The following is a 20,177-nucleotide window of genomic DNA, read 5'->3' on the forward strand; positions in this document are numbered from 1 at the left end:
GACATCGCTTGGCCTGGACCAAGGGGAGATGAGGCAGGTGGCTCATCTCCATTAGGTTTTGCAGAGCTCCCTGCTGAGATTCTAGGGATCCCAGGGGTCGAGGGTGAAGAGAGAGAGGAATGTGTGAGAGACCAACACGAGAGGCTTGCACGCTGGGGTGTCTGTGAAGGAAAGAGTGGGGAGCATGACCAGTGAGCCGTGCTGGGCTGTCATCCGTAATGGAGAGACCATGGGACGAGGTGCTGGGAGGAAGGAATTTGAGTTAAAGCAGTCCCTGAAAGGGTTAACTGGGCCCTCAGCAGCAAGGTGGTTCAGGTAAATAAAGTTCAGGGGTGGGGGAGCTCCGCTTTTGTGGCTTTGGTCACACGTGGCATCATTCGAAGCCAGATTTAACCTGGAGCCATGACTCCCTATTTACTTTTCTTTAGGGAAAGGCTTCACTGATCTTGTTCCATTAGGATGCCAGAAAATTGGCTGTTGAGAACTGAATTTAGTTAGGAACGTCTTTACCTCGGAGTGGGTACGACTCATTTTTTAGAGCGGGATTTGTGCCGTGTGTACCTGTGTATGCATTATTTTTTTTAAAATTCCTCTGTGGTTTGGGAGATTGGAGAAGGACCTTGCTGAGAGAGGCATGCTGATTGCTTAGGTAAATGGCATCTAGGGGAAACGTTACCCAGTCCCCGGCTCTAATGGACGTTTCAAGGCTCCTGATAAAAGAGAACCATGTCTGAAGGTCACCACAATTTACTTTGCATTGTCAGATGGAACAAAGGTTTGAATTAAGTGAAGTCCAGGAGGTGTTTAAAGCAATTGTGTAAAAATGCTCTGAGCTTTGGAAATTTATTTCTGTGTTTATGAGCCAGGCAATAAAATAGGTTTTGTTATTTGGTTTTAGCTGATAAACAGGATGGGTTTGACACACAATATTGCACTCTTTTTTTCCTGTAATTTTTTGACCGGAGGCATTAAAAAAAAGTCTGTGTCATCTTTAGCTTTATTTTCTAAAAAATCATGTTTTTGTGAGGTCAGAAATGCTTAACCTGATTTGGCTACAAAAGCCCCAAATGATAGGTGATTCCTCTATGGTACCTTCCCAGTCCTGGAAATGGGGTGGATCTGGGGGCATGGGGATGGCGTAGTTGAAAACGTTGTTGCTTGAGCCAATTAAAACTCCTAGTTTGATGTGGACAAGGGTTAAACAGATCCTGCTGTGGTGGTACTTCAGTAATTTTCTTAGTATTTGAAATTAAGAAAAATACAGTGTTCAACTTTTTTTTGGTCAGGAAAGTATTCCATGTTTCTCTAGGGAACACCAGCAGAAAAGATGGGGCTAGTAGGCAAAATAATAATCCAAAATACCTTCCCCCTGGTCTCCCAGAGACGACCACTGGTAACCACCTCTGTGATGAAAATATTCCCAAGCCTTCCGTGTGTGTGTGTATGTGTTACACGTGTGTCCCCCGCTCTCTCCGCGAACCCCACCTCTCTCCCAAAGTCACTGCATTTGATGTTTATTCGTGTAGCCTGGTTTTCTTGCCTAACAGTATCCCATAAACACCAGTTCCATTTTGTGGGTGCCTCATCATTTAGCAGATTCCTTGTTTGTGCTCAGACGTATTTCTGACTTTCTGGTATGAGCTGCTGCTGACGCACGTCCCCGGTTACGTCTTTGCCTCGCCTCCCCGTCTTCTCCAAAGTTGGCAGCCGGGAATGTGACAGTAACGACCGTAACATCCTTACACCTGCATTCTAGCGCTTGCTTCTTGGGTCGCGGATTCCCCCCCACACTCTAGGTTCCGCATAAAGAGCCCCGTCCGCCCCGTCCGTCTTGGGTGACAGCGGGCGCTGTTAGGGGTAAAAATCAGCCTTTAAAAAGCTCCTTATTTAGAGGAGAGTCTGGTTGCAGAAGTAATGAGTCAAATCAAATGGATTATCCATTCACAGCATCCCGAGATCTCAAGACCATTGCCTTCTCCCCACACTTCCATCAGGTAGTTTGAACGAAAACCTTGGGGGGGTGGTGGGTGGGGAGTCTCCGTGCCATTAATAACCCTGGGATTAGTGTATATATGTAAACGTACCAGCCAGCCAGTCAGGGTTCAGAAGCCTTAGTGGTTTAAAAAATCTGCTTCCGGGCCCTCAGAGACCTTTCAGTTCGGCTTGGCAAGGGACGCGCTCGCTCTCCTTCCCTATTTAAGATCATGACCTAAAATTTCTAAAGGAACAGAACATGGAAAGAATAGTGCAGCGGGGCTTGAAGTGTTTGCCTGCAGTGTATTTATCTTTAAGTAGCTGCTTTGAAGGGGGTGTGCATGTCTCCTGCCGGAGGCGTAATTAGTATCTTCGCCTGGTCCCCTCCGAGGGGGCTGTGCGTCAGAGCACTGAGCCCAGTGACTGGTACCCCCACCATCGCTCTGTCACTGTTCTCGTTATTCTTTTTTTTTTTTTTTAAATATTTTATTTATTTATTTGACAGAGAGAGACACAGCGAGAGAGGGAACAGAAGCAGCGGGAGTGGGAGAGGGAGAAGCAGGCTTCCCGCGGAGCAGAGAGCCCGATGCGGGGCTCGATCCCAGGACCCTGGGATCATGACCTGAGCCGAAGGCAGACGCCTAATGACTGAGCCACCCAGGCGCCCCTGTTCTCGTTATTCTTAATGAGCTGGGTCTTCTTCCCTTTGTTCTGACTATGATTATTAACAGATTAAAAAGCTTAGCACAGTAGAGCAGTGGCAGGTTAAATGATTGTCTTATTTACATTTTTCTCTTTATGGGGCACTGCAAACAAGGGGGATTCCCAGAGGGGATTCCTGAAAAAAAAAAAAAAAAACACACACACACACACACACACACAGTTTTGGTTCTCATGACGGTGGGTGCCATAGACCTGCGGATTGCAGTGAGCTATTTGAGGGGGGGGGCGGTATTCTCGGTAAAGGAACAGCACTGTCCGCCTTTGTGCAAAGCAGGGCTTTCTGTTTGGGGATTTGCCTGCCTTTTGTTTCTAGAGTCTTAGAGAATCTTCAGTGATAAGCTGTCATTCAATTGCTAATTAATTCGGCGGGCCTCTGTGGAACCTTTTTTATATGCTAGACACCTAGAAGACAGAGATGAGGAACAGGAAAGCTGAGAGGCTCACAGCAAACATGTGGAAGGTGCCAGGGTAGAGGTGTGTGTGCACGGCGCACAAGCCGGAAGGAAGTGCCTGGGACAGCCGTGCAAAGGAAGGAGCACTTGAGCTGGCTTTGTGGAAGGGGAGGGGGGCAGGCCCCTGCCGAGGTGTGGATTGATGTGTTGTTTGGGAGGCCCCAAGTGGATGCAGCAGGAAAGTGAGCTGTGTTGTCCACTCCTGCGGGCCTTGGGCTAGATACTTGGGCCCCACTGGGGCCCTGCAGCTGACAAGGTGATTTACCATGCCCGGGCCATTCAGAAGGTGATCCTGGCTGGCGGCTCGGTGGAAAATGGCTTGAGGCTGCAGAAAGGCCCTCCTCCCTCCACTACCCTGGGTGGGGGTCGGTTATTGAAGCATCCAGGCCCAAGGCCTAGAATCTCCTATCTCTGGCAGGTGACTCAATCTGCAATAAGCCTGTTTCCTCATTTGTAAGATGGGTAGGGGGTGTCTGTGCCGCCCCCCGCCCCCACCCCTTGCTGTGGGGTCAAACTAAAGCTCCTGGGCATTCAATAGGCCCAGCCAATGCCCTTGGTGGTCATCCCAGAGATAAGGCAGGATTTGAGATTTAGGAAGGAGCCTTCCAAAAGACCAGCAGAATAGCCAAGATTGCAGGTAGCCCGCCTGCCGGGAGCTGATTCTCTAAAGCCCTTTGCCCTCCTTATTGACAAGGAGAGCATACATAGATAGAGGACTGACTTTGGGTATTGAGGACGATCATTTGTAAGTAGGGCAAATGCAGAAAGCCTGGGGTGGTTTAGAGGTCACAGAATGAAAGGGGATTAACCTGCTAGAAAGCAATTAAGCAATCCTCCGATTGCAAGGAACACTTCAGCGCTAATAATGAACTTCGTTGAGCAAAATGGAAATGCTGTTACATTAGATGGGATCTTTGGGGAGAAAGGCCAATGCCACAGTGGTACACAACTCTTTTTTTTGATGGCTCCTTCTGAGAGGTGTTGCATCTTAATTTTTGAGAGTAGTAGCAGAGAGAAGTAGGATCCAAAATTATACTCTCACCGCCTCGAGGGCCAAAGGGGCCACCTTCTCTTTTCTCCAGATAGACCAGCCTTTATATGCTTGGTTTTCCAATTGAGTCTGTGTTACGTGGCTGAGTTCTGCTGAGCAAGCGATTTATTTGCCAGGATAGTTTAACAGGCTAGTTAGGAAGAAATATGAAACCATGGAATTCTTCAGCGCTGAGGGAGGGGAAGGATGGATGGATCCCTTTTAATTGCTCTGTGACCTTGATCAGTTGTTAAGATTCCAAGACCTTTTGCTCCGAGGACTGACCCTGTTCCAGGCCAACCAGCCTCTGACCAGGCTTTGCCCTCCCTGAAGATAAAGCAGGCTCCCTCTTCCCCCGCCACCCGCGCCTGGCACAGAGTCCGTGGTATTCCTCACAATCATCTCTGGCCTTCTTAGTTTCTAGAGATTCTGAAATCCATTTAGAGAAGGTAGATGGAGGGGGGGGCGGGTACTTTTAGTCGGGACAGTCCTGTTTTGATTGCTGGTGAGCACGTTGCTGGCTGCTGGGGCATCATTATTCTGAGACCACTAAAGTCCTTGGTATTGTTAACCTTAAAAATAAAACTCAGTTATTTTACCAGCAAAAATGGACTTCTTTGGGGGACAGCAGAAAATTGCAATTTGGGCATACAGACCACAGCATGCCATCTGGCAAACCCAACAAAGAGGAACGTTTTGTGGAGGAGGGAGTCAGGAAGGGGTTATTGTGAGTCAAAGTCCATTGGAGAAAAGTAAAGAGTTCAGGGTGCTGACCATTTCTCAGGGGCTGAGTAGCAGGGGTGGTCGATTTCTTCCAGGAGATGCAGTGTGTCTTTTTCCCTGTTGGGGCCTATAATTGATGACTCTTTCCTGTTGCCCGTTCTTCTGTTGGGGCCTGAAAATGGACACTTCTTCCTGTAATTTACATTGATGGTGTCCTGGCTCTCCTCTCTAGCCTCCCAACTCTAATGCGGTCTCCCTTTATTAATTTTCACAGTATGCGTGTCCCCCAGGCAAGGTGACCCTGCCTTCAGCGTTCAGCGTCTGTTAGGATTTGTGGACGCTTTGCATGATGAAGAGAGCACAGACTTTGGCCATGTTCACAGAGTGGCCTGTGAGCTTGATAAAGCTACTTTCTAACTTGTTTCCACTTCTGAGCTTGATGGGTAGAAGTGAGGTTCAGTGGAGGCCATCCTAGCTGTTCTGTGGTGTGATCGTGTGGTTTTTTGAGGAAGAGCCAGAGAGCCCTCGTTGCATTCGACTGGGTGTGTATTTGTGTATGTTTTAAGCCATGGGTATAGATAACAAACCTGGGAAAGATTGTAAGGGGAGGGTCTTCTCCTCCGCCCCCCCCCCATTCTTCTTCTCAACCTGCTTGCCTTCCCCGTTTAGGAAAGCAGATGGGAAATTGCTTTTGCTCCTACCTGTGTGAAGTTACCTGAAAGGCTGATGTTACAGTCCTGAGTCTTTGTCACTGAAACCAAGTATTAACCTAATACCGCTCCAGTGAGAGCTAACTTACGGTGTTTTGCGTACATGACCTTACACCCTTTGGGGTCATCACAGTTGTGACAGCTGAAGACCTCATCCTCACTGTACAGACAAGCAGACGAGTCTCACAACAAAGAAGCACATGACTGCTGAGCTGACGCTTCGTTCTAGATTTTGGGATTCCATGGAGGGTCTCGTTCCGTGATTTGAATTGGCACATACGTAAAGAAGGAGCAGTCCCAGGATGGGGCAGCGTCGCACAGGCAGCTCCTTATCCCATAAGGAATTGGGGGCTGCCTTTGAATTTGGCCTCTGGCCTGGCGGAATATTCCCCACGACCTCCTGCATGTACCCCGGCTGGTGCCAGATGGCTTTAGCGGAGCGTCTTTAAATTTTACCATAATTTTAATTACCTTTCCTTTAGAACAAGTGATACTAATTTTCTCCTGATGTTATGCAGATAAATCATTAAAGGCACGAATGTGGATCACTTTAAAGAAAACACACAGAGAGGCTGTGTATGGCAAATAATCTTAGGGCCCACGGAGGTGGATGAAGTTGGGGAACTCCTTTTGTCAGTTCTTCTTCCCAGGTAAATTATAAAGGCCGCCCTGGAAGAGACCAGGAGACCCCTCCATTCGCTGTGTCCTAGCTGTCCCACAGCCTTACAGGGCACTTTGTGTTTCCCTGCGGGTGGGGGGGGGGTAAGATGAGTATGTGGTACGTCCAGAGTTAGGTGAATGATCCAAGGCAGTTGGCAGCTGCATTTTTCTGTGACTCTCCCGTGTCAACGATTGGAGCTTTCCGCTAACTCAGGAAATCCGCAGACCGCTATCCCTCTAGCCCCCAACCTGGCCCCTACCAGTTCACTCTTTTGTTTTAAAATTTCCTCGTAGGATAGTAGGGCCCGACTGCTTTTCATTCTGTTTGTATCACCTGAAAGGCCAATCGTGAAAATGCCCACCCGGTGGGCCGGCTGGGTCTATTAGGTCAAACTACAGAAGTGGACTCCCCCGCTCAATGACAGCGTGCAGGGAATCCCTGTAGGGTCTTCCCAAAATAGAACGGAGCTATGTTTAGCTTGTTAAGATAAAGAACTGGTTGGGGGAGGGAAGATAATGGGAAGGAGGGCTTGTATGTATGTGTTCATGATTATGATTCATAGAGAAGAATCCAATTTTATAGAAACCACAGCCCAAATTAGAGAAAGCAAGCTTTTGGATTAAAATGATTTCTGTTGTGGTTGTAACATACCACAGTTTGATTTTTGTCCAGATGAAAACATTTGGTTTTCACTTCAGTAAATATTGTGGAGACATTGCCAGCTAATTCTGAAAAGTAATGAAATACGGCTTTGGCAAAGCGCACAGGCATTCTGTACTCCGGATTCCACTTATCTGATCCAAGTTCAGATTTTTTTTTTTTTCCACATTTGCTAATGCACTTGAATAATCAGAAGAGAAAAATCTGCCTGTGATTTTAGGAGAAAACTGTATACGCTAAATACACTTTTATAATTTACTGGGTATAAAAACTGCCTTGCTCCTCCCCAAACACCCCACACGTTCCGTAAGTCTTTTCGAAACCGTCACCTTTCATTGATTACATCTCTAGAGCTACAGTTTGCAAGGGAGACAGGATGTAATTCTGCGTGGTGAGTCAGCCTCGCTCTGTTGTTAATTAACGTCGCGAATGGCGCTTGTCTCTTAGCGTGGGGAGACCACCCTGAGAACACCGGGGGAAAGAGCTCGGAATGGGGGGCTGTGAGCCCCCTCGGAGACCCCCCGTTTTCCCAGTCTTCACTGGTGTGCAGTAGGTGGTAGGTGAGTCCTGCTGTGGGAAGGGGAAGATCTCTCTGAGGAAGCTGTTTCATGTTGTGAGACCACACAGCCCCCTGTCCCTGGTTTTCCCTTTCCCTGTAGCTCCGTTCCTGTTTTCCTGAGTGCTAGCCCCACAGTGAGCTTTCCCAAAGTCTGCCTCCTCGGCTGTTTGGAGTAAAGAGTTTTCCCTAATAAATTGTCTAGAGATGAAGCTTGCTTATGTACCAGGATCTATAAGGTGCATACTGTTTTTGGTGAAAACTTTAAAAGCGTATGTGCTTTACTGTTTTCACATACTAAACACTGATTGAGCTTTTTGTGGCCTCTTCATCAATAATGAATGATTATGTAATACACCCATTCACCCCTTTTAACCTGAGGAATGTGGGGTAGTTTTCACTAGCGATAAATAACCCAGATTGCTTTAGGGTTTATAAAATGCCCTTTCCTTCACCTTTTTTGTGTGTGTGTGTGTGTTTGTGTGTGTGTGTCTGTCTGTCTAGCAGATTGCTCTTCCTCTTAACTAATCTGTAAATTAGATAATCGAGCTTGAATCTAGGCTAAGAAATGAATGTGCTCTGTGTGAATGCCTTTAACTAGTTGTGGTTCCTTACAGGCTTTTTGCTTCCTTTTATATATTTGAAGTTGTTACATAGTTATTCTCCAGGTATTAGTATATAACAGTGCTTCCCTGTCACCTTGAGTATTTTTAGTGTGGCATGAAGTAGTGGGATGATTTTACTGGTTTTATCTCTGCGAGAATGAAAGGCAGCTTCTGCTCTTGGCACTTCCCTGGTTTGTCTCGATCTGAATGCCAGCTCTGCCAGCGGACACGCCAACAGCGGGGGCTTGGAGGGATTACATACAGTAGCCACCTGGTGACAGAGTACCAGGCCCTGTTGGATTTAATGTTTTCTGCTTGCTTCAGTTGGACTATAAAGTGAGTGAAATGTAAGGGTGTGAGAAAAATTCTGGAGGTCTGTTCTTCTGGGGCAGAAGCTAACAGTTCACGAGGCCACTCCTGGTGGACGGATTGGCAGTGACGTCATGAACATAGGCTGAAGGACAGTAAGGGCCATACCCAGGAGGAGCTGGGTTGTTTGTAATGAGTGGCACCTGCCAGAGGGGAGAATTGGTACAAGCCGAGGATGTGAGCTAAGGGCATCATCTTGCCTTGGAGTAATTACCTGGCGCCCCCCCCCCCCACTCCCAGGTTCATTGTTACTGAATATTGAGCCTTTTTCAGCCACTTAACCCATCTCTCGGAAGTATTCCTTCCCTTTATCATACTGGCCTCTCCGTTCCCCATCTGGTTTGAGAACCCTTCGTTACCTTTTTTTTGATGATGCTCTGCCTTTGGGTCCAGACCAGAGGTCAGTGGTCCTGACTAGAAGCACAGTCGCCTCTTAGTGTGAGGGTGCTTATCCCCGTGCCCCCGAACTTAAGGCACATCACCTCCTTCCCGGCCCCGACTGCAGAGCCGGCTCCCCCAGGACTTGGTGGTGTTTGGAGTCTGATTTTGAGAAAGCCCTTCAGAGACACCCCATCTCTGTTCTTCACATCTTACCTGTCCCTTGTGTTAGTTATAGTTAGCCTCTGACTTTCTTCTAGAATACCGGGGAGGTTAGAGCAGTTTACTTGTGTTTGGGGAGAAGCTGTTAGAACAGATACATTCAAAAGATTGGTTATTTGCTGCCGTTGTGGAAGAAATTACCCTGTGTGCTTTCTTTTAGGAATATTAACGCTTGGATGCATCTAGACATTTCCTCCATTTTAGTTCTCTGGAACATAATGTTCACCCCATTCTCAAAATCTTGAGTATGAGGAATGGGATAGTTGCTTCGTGCTGCTTTATCCAAGGTTTGAATCTTCAAAAAAAAAAAAAAAAATCCTCAACAGATGCTGTTAAGTGGAAGTTAACTCTTTGTTTTTCATAGTTGCACCTGGATTTTTTTTAGCAGATTCTCTTTGAAACCTAGACCATTTTTATCAGTCTTACACCGCCCCCCCCCAAAATGACTCCCCAGTGGTCTTGGTTGCAGAGTTTGCTACATTTCCTGTTGTGAAAGGAGACCCAGCAAGGCTGGAGGGGCTGGGGTGAATCCCCTACCAGCACATCCCTTCCCCTGCTGCCACACACACACACACACCCCGATCCATATCTCCCCCCCCCGCCCCGGGTTGGTCCACGAGTCCAAGATCGAGCCCAGGCTCTTCTTTAGAAGAAATCCAACATGGGTAATTTTATCTGGGAGGCACTTGAAGAGATGCTTCCCTCATTACCTCTCATTTCACAGAAGAGGGAAATCTGATGACCGAGCCCCACACTTCCAAGCGTTGAAGTTCCTTGCTAGGTCTGTCCAACAACATGTAACGTGTTGCCTTCTGTCATGTTCTATGCCAGGATGAATTGGAGCCTGTGGTGAAATGTCTGTGTCTGTCCGTCTGCCTCATCAGTGCTAAAATACAGTTTTCCCTGATTTTTCTAAAATACATACAGTTAGATTTGGGAATGAAAGATCCAGCAGGATTGGTCATTGGACTGAGGATGGAGGCACGTGCCTGTGCCCACCTGTGAATGGAGAATCCTAACTGCGGGTTCCGAGTTGGGAACTGGGAAGCATGCTGTCCCCTCTTTCTAGTCACTCTTGTACTAATCCTAAAACCACTCTAGAACAAGTATAGATAAGTTGTTCCAGGGGAAATAGGGCTAGCCATTTTCTTGTTTCCTTTTTTTCTTCATCTGTAGCTCCTGGTTTATAAGAACCTTCCTTCCATTGAAAACCTGCTTCTAATTGGCCATGTCAAAGGGGAGGAAACGTAATGGCTTTTCAGACCATAGCCAAGTCTGTTCTGCCACGTACATCCCTTTGGAGTTTCATTTCTACCCAGTGGTGTGACCCACCTAACTTTTGGGGTTTTTAAAATGCAATAGAAGGAAGGAAGAATAGAAGGAAGCAGGGGGCTTGGAGGTGTCTGTGTGGTCTTTGCATTTCTGCAAGATGGGTATTGGGATTACCACTTCTCCCTGACGTTGCCCATTTATTTCCATAACCTTGTTGGATCATGTGGCTTGGCAGCCCGACAGGGATGATTTTAACCTTTGTGTCTGAAGTTCGAGATCTCCATTGGGAGGAAGAACAGATTGGTCACCTGTGTAATCGTTGATACACTGGAGTGTTAGCTCATTCACCAGAAAGCAGGCGAGAGAGAAGGAATGATATTTCATGCTTCATAGTTCTTCTGCTACTTGGTGGTAGCTCTCCCCAAAATACTTCACGGTTAAGAAGCTTGAAGTTGTGGCCAGAAATTAATTTGGGGGATTTTCTTCGGATTTTAAGCAGCCTCTGGTCCTAAACAATAAACCAGTGAGTTGAGGTATCTTCTAAATTGTCATTGTCTGATAAAGAAGAACTATATTGTGCTTCTTTGTAATATCGAGCTTATCTTCTGGTGTTACTGTTTTATTTTAAATTCAGAAATGAAAACATGAGCAGAAGGTTAAGGTGTAAAAGGAGTGAGGGGTGTGGGTTAGTTTAGTCTTGTGCTGGAATTTATTTTAATAATTATACGTGCTACTAACCTGATCATAATATCAAAGTAGCTTCCAAATATATTGTGATTTGGGGGAATCCATGTCTGTGCTCACTTTGGCAGCACATATACTAAAAATGGGGGAATCCATGTCTGTCATTCACCTCTTTGTGAATACAAGACCAACGTTACCTTATATCTGGAAGTGTCATATTCTGTTACTACTGCTTGGTTTGTCTTTCATATTTAAATTCATTTGCTTAAATTCATGTCAAGTCTAGTAAGTTAAATGCATAACCCAGAATAGTTTCTTCCTCTCCTCCTTGACATTGTAACTAGTTGTCTTTAATTTTACTGATTCCCGCCTGTCCCACCCCTTTGCTCAATTCAGTTCTTGGTGGTTGTCATCTCCCCGCCCCCGACTATTCATATGAGATTTAAAATTTTTGATTTGTTGTTTTTGGCGAATGGCATCATCCCCCTATTGGGGTGGGGGGGGGTTGCTTGAAATCCGTTGAAAGGACACAAATGGAGTTTTATTTCCTGGGGGATATTTGAAAAATAAAAGTGGCAGTAGAGATGAACAGCTTTGTTTTATCTGCTCGGCAGATTTAGGTTCGTCCCTTAATAAATGTCTCCCTGTGTAGCGCCCCTTCCAGAAGGGGCGAGGGCCAAGGCCTGTGTTGACGAGCCCTCTTCGTTCAAACCCCCCAGGTTCTCCTGCGCTGCCCAACAGCATGGTGTATTTCGGAAGCTCTCAGGACGAGGAGGACGTCGAGGAGGAAGACGATGAGACGGAAGACGTCAAAGCAGCCGCCAATAATGCTTCATCTTCATGCCAGTCAACCCCCAGGAAAGGAAAAACCCACAAGCATGTTCACAACGGGCATGGTAGGTCCACTCTCGATTTGGGGTAGAAAATGCCGGAATCCACAGCTCTGGCCGAGAGAGCTGCAGTAGGTCATCTGTCGAGGTAGAAGATGAAGATGAAGGCCGCATAGCTTTTGGGTGGCAGAGCTAGTTCTGGGGACTTCTCTAGGTGTTGGGCATTTGCAGGGCAAAGAGGTGGGTGCAGCCCAGTGTGTTCTAGATGAACAGATTGTTAAGGCACGGGTATGGATATTCTTGTGTGGTGGAGGCGATGATCAGTCCCGAGTGAGCTGCAGATAATGGGATTCGGAAGAGGAAGAGATGATCTCTAAACAGGGATGGGCCAAGAAGATCTCGTGAAAAATCTTTTGTGATCAGCTTACAATTATTGTGATTTTAGCAGGTGAGGTCATGTAGAAAGAAAACCGTTGAGCATTGTGGAATCAAGTAAATTCACCTATATTATGAACCAGACTGATTGTTTTTTTTTTTCCCCCCTCGAGGGCAGTGTGTGGGAGGAGGACAAGAGTGGATATCAGGGCGCCTGGGTGGCTCAGTTGTTAAGCGTCTGCCTTCGGCTCAGGTCATGATCCCAGGGTCCTGGGATCGAGTCCCACATCGGGCTTCCTGCTCCGCGGGGAGTCTGCTTCTCCCTCTCCCACTCCCCCTGCTTGTGTTCCCTCTCTCGCGCTGTCTCTCTCTGTCAAATAAATAAATAAAATCTTTAAAAAAAAAAAAAAGTGGATATCAGTGAGGAATCAACTTTTAAGTGAGTTGGCCGTGGGAAGTGCAAGGAAGTGTTGTAATTGGAGTTGTGCTCTGTAAAGATGGAGCTGGCATCGGTTGTGAGGATTGCATGGAAGGAAGGGACCTGAGGAGGGGGGGCGCCTCAGAAGGCTGGAATTGTGGATGGTTACCTGGCCAGAGGTGACCAGGGATGGAGCGTTCCTCGAGGCGCTGCAGCTGGGAGGATGAGGGGGTGGGGTGAGAACTGTGGCGGGGTAGGGTTGGGAGGAGGGCTTGGACCAACTGGGAAAGTAGGCAAGAAAAATGGGCTAGGAGAGGCAGAGAGTCAGGCCCGGAGTCAGGCCCGGAGGATGGGGGTGGGGGAGGTATTCCGGCCCATTTCCTGTTGCGCCCCTACCAGGATGCTAGGCATCCTCTTCCATCCACAGCCAGCCCCTGTCTGTCAGTAAGTGATTGAGGCAAGGGCAGATTTCTCTTTTTTCCTCTCATGTCTGCACTGAGCTACCGTTGTCTTTCTGGACCCCTTCAGTAGAGGCTCGGGTCCAGCACAGGCTAGATGGGATGGGGACGTGCCTGGTTTTCACCATTGTTGAGCATTTCTGCCTTGTCACTGTAACGATTATTTGTCCTGCTTCTTGATTAGGACTGTGTTTAGGAGGCATGCAGACATAGTGGAGGGATGCAACCCTCTTTTTAAGAACTTAGAGTTGGGGCGAGGGGGTTAATACTCTCCCAGTGCAGACTACAAAATGCTGACTTGATTTTAAACCTCAGAGGAACGAGGTTTCCCCCTGCAGCTGTGGTCCTCAGGAAGTCTTGACAGTTGGAAGAGAGCTCTCTGTAGAGGAGTCGGAATACGGGTGTTGGCATAGAGCTGAACTTGCTGTGGACGTTCATGACCCGTGGTGCGTGGCCTGGTTGTGGGACGGTTGTCCCAACTGTGTGTGTGTGTGTGGGGGGGGGGGTTGTTGTTCTTCAGGGTGCCTGGGAGTGACTGAATGGAGTTGGTAACATGCCTGCTGGGCAGGAGGAACAGTTCCAGTGTGGAGAATGGGAAATGGTTGATGATTTTAGATGTGGAAATGAGATAAAATAGATCAAGTTCAGAATGATGCCTCTAGCCACTGAGCTGTCTGAAATGGAAAGAGAGGTGACGAGCGTCCAAGGAGCCCAGCCAGGAAATCACCTCTGGGGGGGCTGGACGTGGGAGCAGAGCGCGGTCCACGTGAGCACAAGGGCGATTTGAAGCAAAACTGAGCAGGTTTTCACTGCTGCCTGGAGAGCCAAGGCTGGAGGTAATAGAACAGGAATTAAGAAGGGAGGTGATTTGGGGGTAGTTAAGAACTTTATTATCTGCTGAGTTTGCAGGGATGGTGAGAGACAGAACTCCAGAGAACAGACTGGGAATTTATCATCCTGGAGCTGCTCACTGATGCAGCCAGAAGGGGTAAGCTTTCTGAGGTGGAATGAAGCCGCAAAGCAGACTTGTGGGGATTTTTTTGTTTGTTCGAATTCTTGAGGAGGTGTTTTCTGGTTGCACTTTTGGTTTAATAGGAGTCGAGAGTAAATGAACAAAACATGAAATTAAACTCCTCTCAGTTGGTCTCTGTGTCCATGGGATAGAAATATATTTCATTAGGATAGCATCAAAATGGTTCCTTGATATAATTTTTCATTGTCTCACTGTGTGGGGTGGGTGAATTCATCAGTCTTTTAGGGTTTCTGGACCCAATTCCGTCATGGGGGTGAGGGCCCCCCTTTCCCCCACAATACCCAGCAATTCTGGGTCACCAGCAGGGTTCTGAGAATTTAACTCCATTCCAACACTACCTGCATGGAGATCGCATCGGATTCCACAGGTTAAGGGCTCAGTCCTGTAAGACTGCTCCTCATCCCCCACCTCAGATGGACCACGTGTTACATGGGCTTCTGACGCACCAGCTACACATTGCAGGTTCCAACAACCTCTCCCCCTCAGGTTTGATTAACTTGTTAGAGTGGCTCACAGAACTCAGGGAGACACTTACCTTCACTAGTTTGGTAAAGGATAAGATAAAGGATACAGATCAGCAGCCCTATGGAGAGATCTGGACGGTGAGGTATGGGGAAAGGGCATTGGAGCTCCATGCCGCCTGCTCTCTGCATCTCTGTAGGTCTCCCAGCCCAGAAGCTCTTAGAACCCCGTCATTTTGGGGTTTTTATGCAGGTGTCCTTACATAGTCAGGATTGACCAAGTCATTGACCGTGGCGTCTGGCAGACACCCCCACACAAGGACAGATCACCTGATTCCCCCTCCAGAACCTCTTACCTTCCCAGAGGTCGGGGGCGGGGGTGGGCTGAAAGTTCCAGTCCATCGCTCCCATGGTTGGTTCTGCTGGCAACCAGCCCCCATCTTTAGGTACTTCCCAAAGGTCCCTTCACTAAAATAATAAAAGATCTCTGTATCACTCTCGGCGCTTTGGAAATTCCAGGGCTTGGGGAGATGTGAGCCAGGAATTGTGGACCAAATACATATTGTTTGTTTTTTGTTTAAGATTTTGTTTATTTGAGAGAGAAGACAGCATGAGTGGGGGAAGGGGCAGCGGGAGAGGATATCCAAATAGACTCTGAGTGTGGAGCCAGACGTGGGGCTTGATCTCATGACCCTGAGATCAGGACCTGAGCTGAGACCAAGAGTCGGATGCTCAACCGACTGAGCCACCCAGGTGCCCCTCAAATCCATATCTTAATGACCAAATATATATTTCTTATAAATCAGACTATGACAGTCCAATCATGTGGATCTGGTGAATTAGTCCCATGTCTGCTTTTGCACGTGTGGTTGGGTCCCCACCTCCTACTTTTCAGCTTGTTTGAACTTGCTGGTTCACTAGGCAGTCTTCTCATTGATCCGCCTTCCAGTGTCCAGAGTTACCCTCCTTCACTGTGTGTGGGGCTCAGTCTCTTTAATTCTCTTTTCACCTGAGCTGCAGAGTGGTGAAGGGGCAGCCGCTGTCTGGTGTCACGTTACGAAGTTTCGTGAAGGGTGGGGGTGAGGGAATTGGCTGACCCTCACTCCCTATCTGAGGGGAGAGGGTAACAGTTTTGCACTGACCACGGTCACTGCCATTAGGAGTCAAGGAAGATGTGTCTCTATCTAGAGATGCACATCCCTGCACGGATACACACAGGGAGACTTCTCATTGTTTAAAATGTCAGGAGATTTTACCGTTTTAAATAGTTAACGTGTGAGTGAAAATGATATTGTGGCATCTGTAAAAGGGTTTTAAGTGCTCGCTTTGGGGATTCACTTGTTGAAATATTCTGGGGTTCTTTTTGTAGAGTCGTGAATTTTAGGGCTCTTGGGTAGGGGCAGTGGGGGGACAGGGTCATTAGATGTACTGTGGGGTGCCTGAGCTGAGGGCCCACATGCCCCTCTCACTGTCTTTTCTGCCTTTCTGCTCTTGTACATGCTCCTCTCTTCCTCCCTGATTGTGCTGGCTTCTCTGGGGGATACAGTGCAAGATAAAGGGGAACAGGAGCATGCCCAAACCCGCTGGGCTTCATCAGAGCGCTGACTCTACCCTTACTTAAAGCCACTTCCCAAGCTTTCCTTGATGAGGCTTGTAGAAACCAAAAGTTGCAAGGCCCTTTATTTCCTATCTGTGCTAATTCTAAAAATGCTCGTTCTGCGGGTCTACTTCTAATGACTGTTTTCTTCATTCTGGGTCCTCCATACATCTGTCTTGTCTTAAAAGTGTATTTCCCCTATTGTGTATGACAGTGTGCTCTAATCCACAGTATATGTATTTGCTGTCCAGGGAGTGAAGTTTCTTTTGGGGGTGGGGCCCCACTCTGATGTCTCCTGAAGTCATTGACTTATAGCTTTGGTTAGATTGAGTTCATCTGTGATTAACTCAACCCCCACCACCTCCAGTCATTTGTCTTTTTGGTTATGTCAGTTTTTGAGCTGGGAAGGGATTGGATGCAGTTTCAAAGGTTTGCCTTCGGATTCAACCCCAGTAGAGTCCCAGAACCGATCCTAGTGAGAACCCATGGGGCTATGTACCCACCTAAACTTGGGGGAGGAGTGATGGAGAGACCACTGCAGGCCCAGGTGATCTGTCCTTGTGTGTGGGTGTCTGCCAGACGTCAGTCCCTTCTGCAGTGTCATATTGTCTGAGACCCGGCCTTATTTATGCAGTCTCTCAGTCTGTGGGGTTACCCATTCCCACACCAGGCACTGATCCCCTGTGGGCATTTTCCTCTGGGATTCCGTTCCCTGCTCTTTAGTAGCCCCGTAGGAAAGTAGGAATTTGTATTATGTCTGAGCTGGTAATGTTGCCATGGGCATGGAGACCTTCCACGTCCTTCCATATCCTAAACCAACATGGTTGTTAGTAAAGTTATTCTACCGTGAGGTGTTCAGAAGACCACACACATCACATAGAAGTACCAAATCAACTCCACTATAATATGTCCTGCAAAATTAGTTTGTGAGTTTTTGGCAAATGTTAACACCCGTGAGTTGGACAAAGATTTTGTTTGCTTATTCCTGAAAATGTATTTGTGGAGGACTTGGAAGGGAGTTCTGGAAATCATTTTTCTGGGGAAGTGCTGAAACACAGAGCCTTACAGAGGGCAGGATCTTGCCACGTTAACCATTTTTTCGGAATTTTATGGAGTTAATTTTTGTGTCCTACATAAAATAAGTTTAACTTAGGAGCAGATGGAAGACATGCATAAGACCTTGTGCTAATTTTTGTGCTTTTGGAAGATAACCCAGATGAATAAGGGATACGGACCTTCCCCCCAAGGGGCTGATAGTATGGGACACTCCCTGTGGAGAATCCATCAGAAACTGAGACATTCAGGCTCTCTCCGCGTGTTTTCCCGAGCACACAGACTTAATGTCTGGTTCATGGGTGCCCTCCCCCCATCACTGTGTGTTTCTCACTCTCTTCCTGTCGCTCCTGGTGTGGCCCTCTGTCCTATGACTTAGATAACCCTTCCTCACACCCACGTTCAAACATCCACGATAGGAAGGGGCCTCGGGAACAAGCAGCCAAGATACTCGAGTGTTTGGACTCTATGAAAAGTGGTGTTTGTAGTTTCTAGTGTATGTTCACCAGGCTTTGTGAATTTGTTTTCCCTTTTCCGGACATCTGAGTACCAAATCTTTTGTAAGGTCACATGGAAAGAAAATATAACCTGAGGTTCCATGTCCGGGAGTCCTCTAATGCAGAGAGCGGGGTGTTCTTTCTCTCCCTGCCCCTCTCCTTCCTGAAGTAAAGCACTTTCCTTGGCAAAGGGTATTCTGTGATCACATTTGCATTTTGGGAAGATGAACTAGGACAGCATTTTGAGGGATGGAGTGTGACAGCTTAGAGGCAAAAATAAAAAGAGACCCTTTAAGGGACTGCTGCCTTTGACCTTTTGTGTTGATGAAACCAGGAGATGCGGCAGGAAGAGAGCTGAGCACAGTGCTTCCAAGCCCGGGCTTCGGACTCTGACCCGCCTGGCTCTCATGTCTGCCCGTCCTCTGGCCACAGTTGATAACTGCCTCAGAGCAAGTGTCTTACTATTTCTGAGCCTCAGGCTCCTCATCCGGAAGGTGGGCACGAAGCGAAAGGTCTGGAGGCTCTCTGTTAGTTGCGTATGTAGAAATGGTCATAGTTAGAGGGTGATTTCTCTAACTTGTTTTGGTAGATGGTCTGACACCCACTTTTTTGTGTGAAGGTGTGATTTGAGGGCTGTTTTCCACGCATGACAATAAGAACACAAGATTTTTGGGGGGCGCCTGGGTGGCTCAGTTGATTAAGTGTCTGCCTTCGGCTCAGGTCATGATCTCGGGGTCCTGGGATCGAGCCCCGCATCGGGCTCCCTGCTCCGTGGGGGGGGCCTGCTTCTCCCTCTCCCTCTGCAGCTCCCCCTGCTCTGGTGCTCAGGCGGCCTCTCTCTCTCTAATAACATGAATAAAATTTTCTAAAAAAACCCAAAACACTAGAGTTTTCAGGACGTGTTTGCCTACATTATCTCGATTCTGTCTCTTGTACAAGAGTCACTGTGAAGGGGTCAGGGCAGGTGGTGGTCTTGCTTACGGTGGGGGACATGGAGGATCTGAGCTCTTAGGCCCATCACCGAAGGTGACAGGCAGGTTGTAGCCAAGAGTCAAGGTTCTGGGAACCCGCTGGCCCTGCACAGGATTCTGCGTCTGGGGGAGAGGGTGGATGAACACTGGGTTTTGTTGAGGGGCAGTCTGTGCTGTGGTGGTGGAGTTAGCGTCCAAAAGCCGGCTGCCCCAGCCGTGGCCTGCGGTGTAAGGGTCCGCTTGGGTCTCCGCTTGGGTCTGCGCTTGTGCTGTTGCCCGCCTGGCCTTCACGTGCTTGGCCGCCGAATAATGAAAACACAGGATGGCAGTGCTTCTCTGCGAGGCCAGGGGAAGGGAGGGCGTTGAAGCCAGCTCAGAAACGTCCATGCCGTTAGCAGTGCTCCTCCAACTTCAGGTGACCCAGAGAGAGAGGAGTGGTTTTGTTGAAAAAAGAAAAGTCCAAAGGGCCCATAATGTTAAAAAAAAAAAAAAAAAAAAAAAAGGGGAGGGGCGAGGGGAGTCCTCTTCGGAGAAGGCCAGTTTCAACCAGAATTGCAGAGGAACGCAGGGCGCTCTCGTGACCTGGTTGGGTGAGCTGCCTCACCCTGTCCGATCTGTAGCCTCTGGGTCTAAAAGGAGGCAGGTGATAAGGAAACAAACCTCTGCCGGCAGTTTATTAAAGCAAGTCCCAGTGGTGATTGGGAGTCAGGCCCCAGGCAGGATCCTGGAAGTGAGGATAGTCCTGCAGGCATGATTTTCCACAGTAGAGAAAGGAGCCCTCGGTCCTTGAAGCTCATCACCCAAAAGTGGTACAAGTAAAATGTAGTGATCTTTGGAAATGGAATAAACAGCATTGCACAACTTACCCAGCCATTTCTAGATAATTGGAATTATAATACCAGCTTGCCCATCCCATGTTTGTTCTGGGTTGGGTTTTTTTTTTTTTTTGGGGGTCCAGTTCCTACAAAGGTCCTTATCAGCATCAAATAGTCACCAGGAGCTCCCTGTCGTGCCTCTTGTAAAGCTCTGCATGGGCTGTGTGTTCCTGGGGTAGGCGTGTGACTTCTCTGATTCCTAATTTCCTCTTCCATGAAACGAGCAGGATAGAGTAGCTTAGCATTCGTTTGTTCATTTCTGTCCCAGCGCAAAGAACAATTCACCGCACGTGTCTTTGTGGACAGGACTAGCCACCAGTGGGATCTCTTACAGTGGCCGATGGGCATTGCTGTGTGTGCCAGCCAAAGGACTTTCCCAAGATCCCCTGTTGAGCCAGGTGAAGATCCCTAACTAAAATTGGGACCTGGGCGAGGGCATCCTTATCGGTGGTCAGGCAGGTCTGCAGAACCGTTGACCATTTTCACACGAGAACACGGAGAGCAAGCTGCTTTCTCGTGGTTCCTAGTGTCGACGTGGTGCTTCTCCCCTACTTTGTGTGCCAGGGACATGCAGGTGTGTGGGGACGGCC

At 47.9% G+C, this 20,177-nt stretch overlaps 1 protein-coding gene across 6 annotated transcripts in view; it reads left to right on the forward strand.

Moving 5' to 3' along the window:
* Positions 1-20,177, forward strand: part of JARID2 (jumonji and AT-rich interaction domain containing 2) — a 249,764-nt gene that overhangs the window by 189,135 nt on the left and 40,452 nt on the right. For all 6 annotated transcript variants that reach the window (XM_078055716.1, XM_036087225.2, XM_036087251.2 and 3 more), the window contains one exon: positions 11,739-11,915. In XM_078055716.1, coding sequence (XP_077911842.1) covers positions 11,739-11,915 — 177 coding nt within the window. The remainder of the gene's footprint in view (positions 1-11,738; positions 11,916-20,177) is intronic.

Source organism: Halichoerus grypus, chromosome 9 (assembly GCF_964656455.1).
Source record: "Halichoerus grypus chromosome 9, mHalGry1.hap1.1, whole genome shotgun sequence".
NCBI classification, from domain to species: domain Eukaryota; kingdom Metazoa; phylum Chordata; class Mammalia; order Carnivora; family Phocidae; genus Halichoerus; species Halichoerus grypus.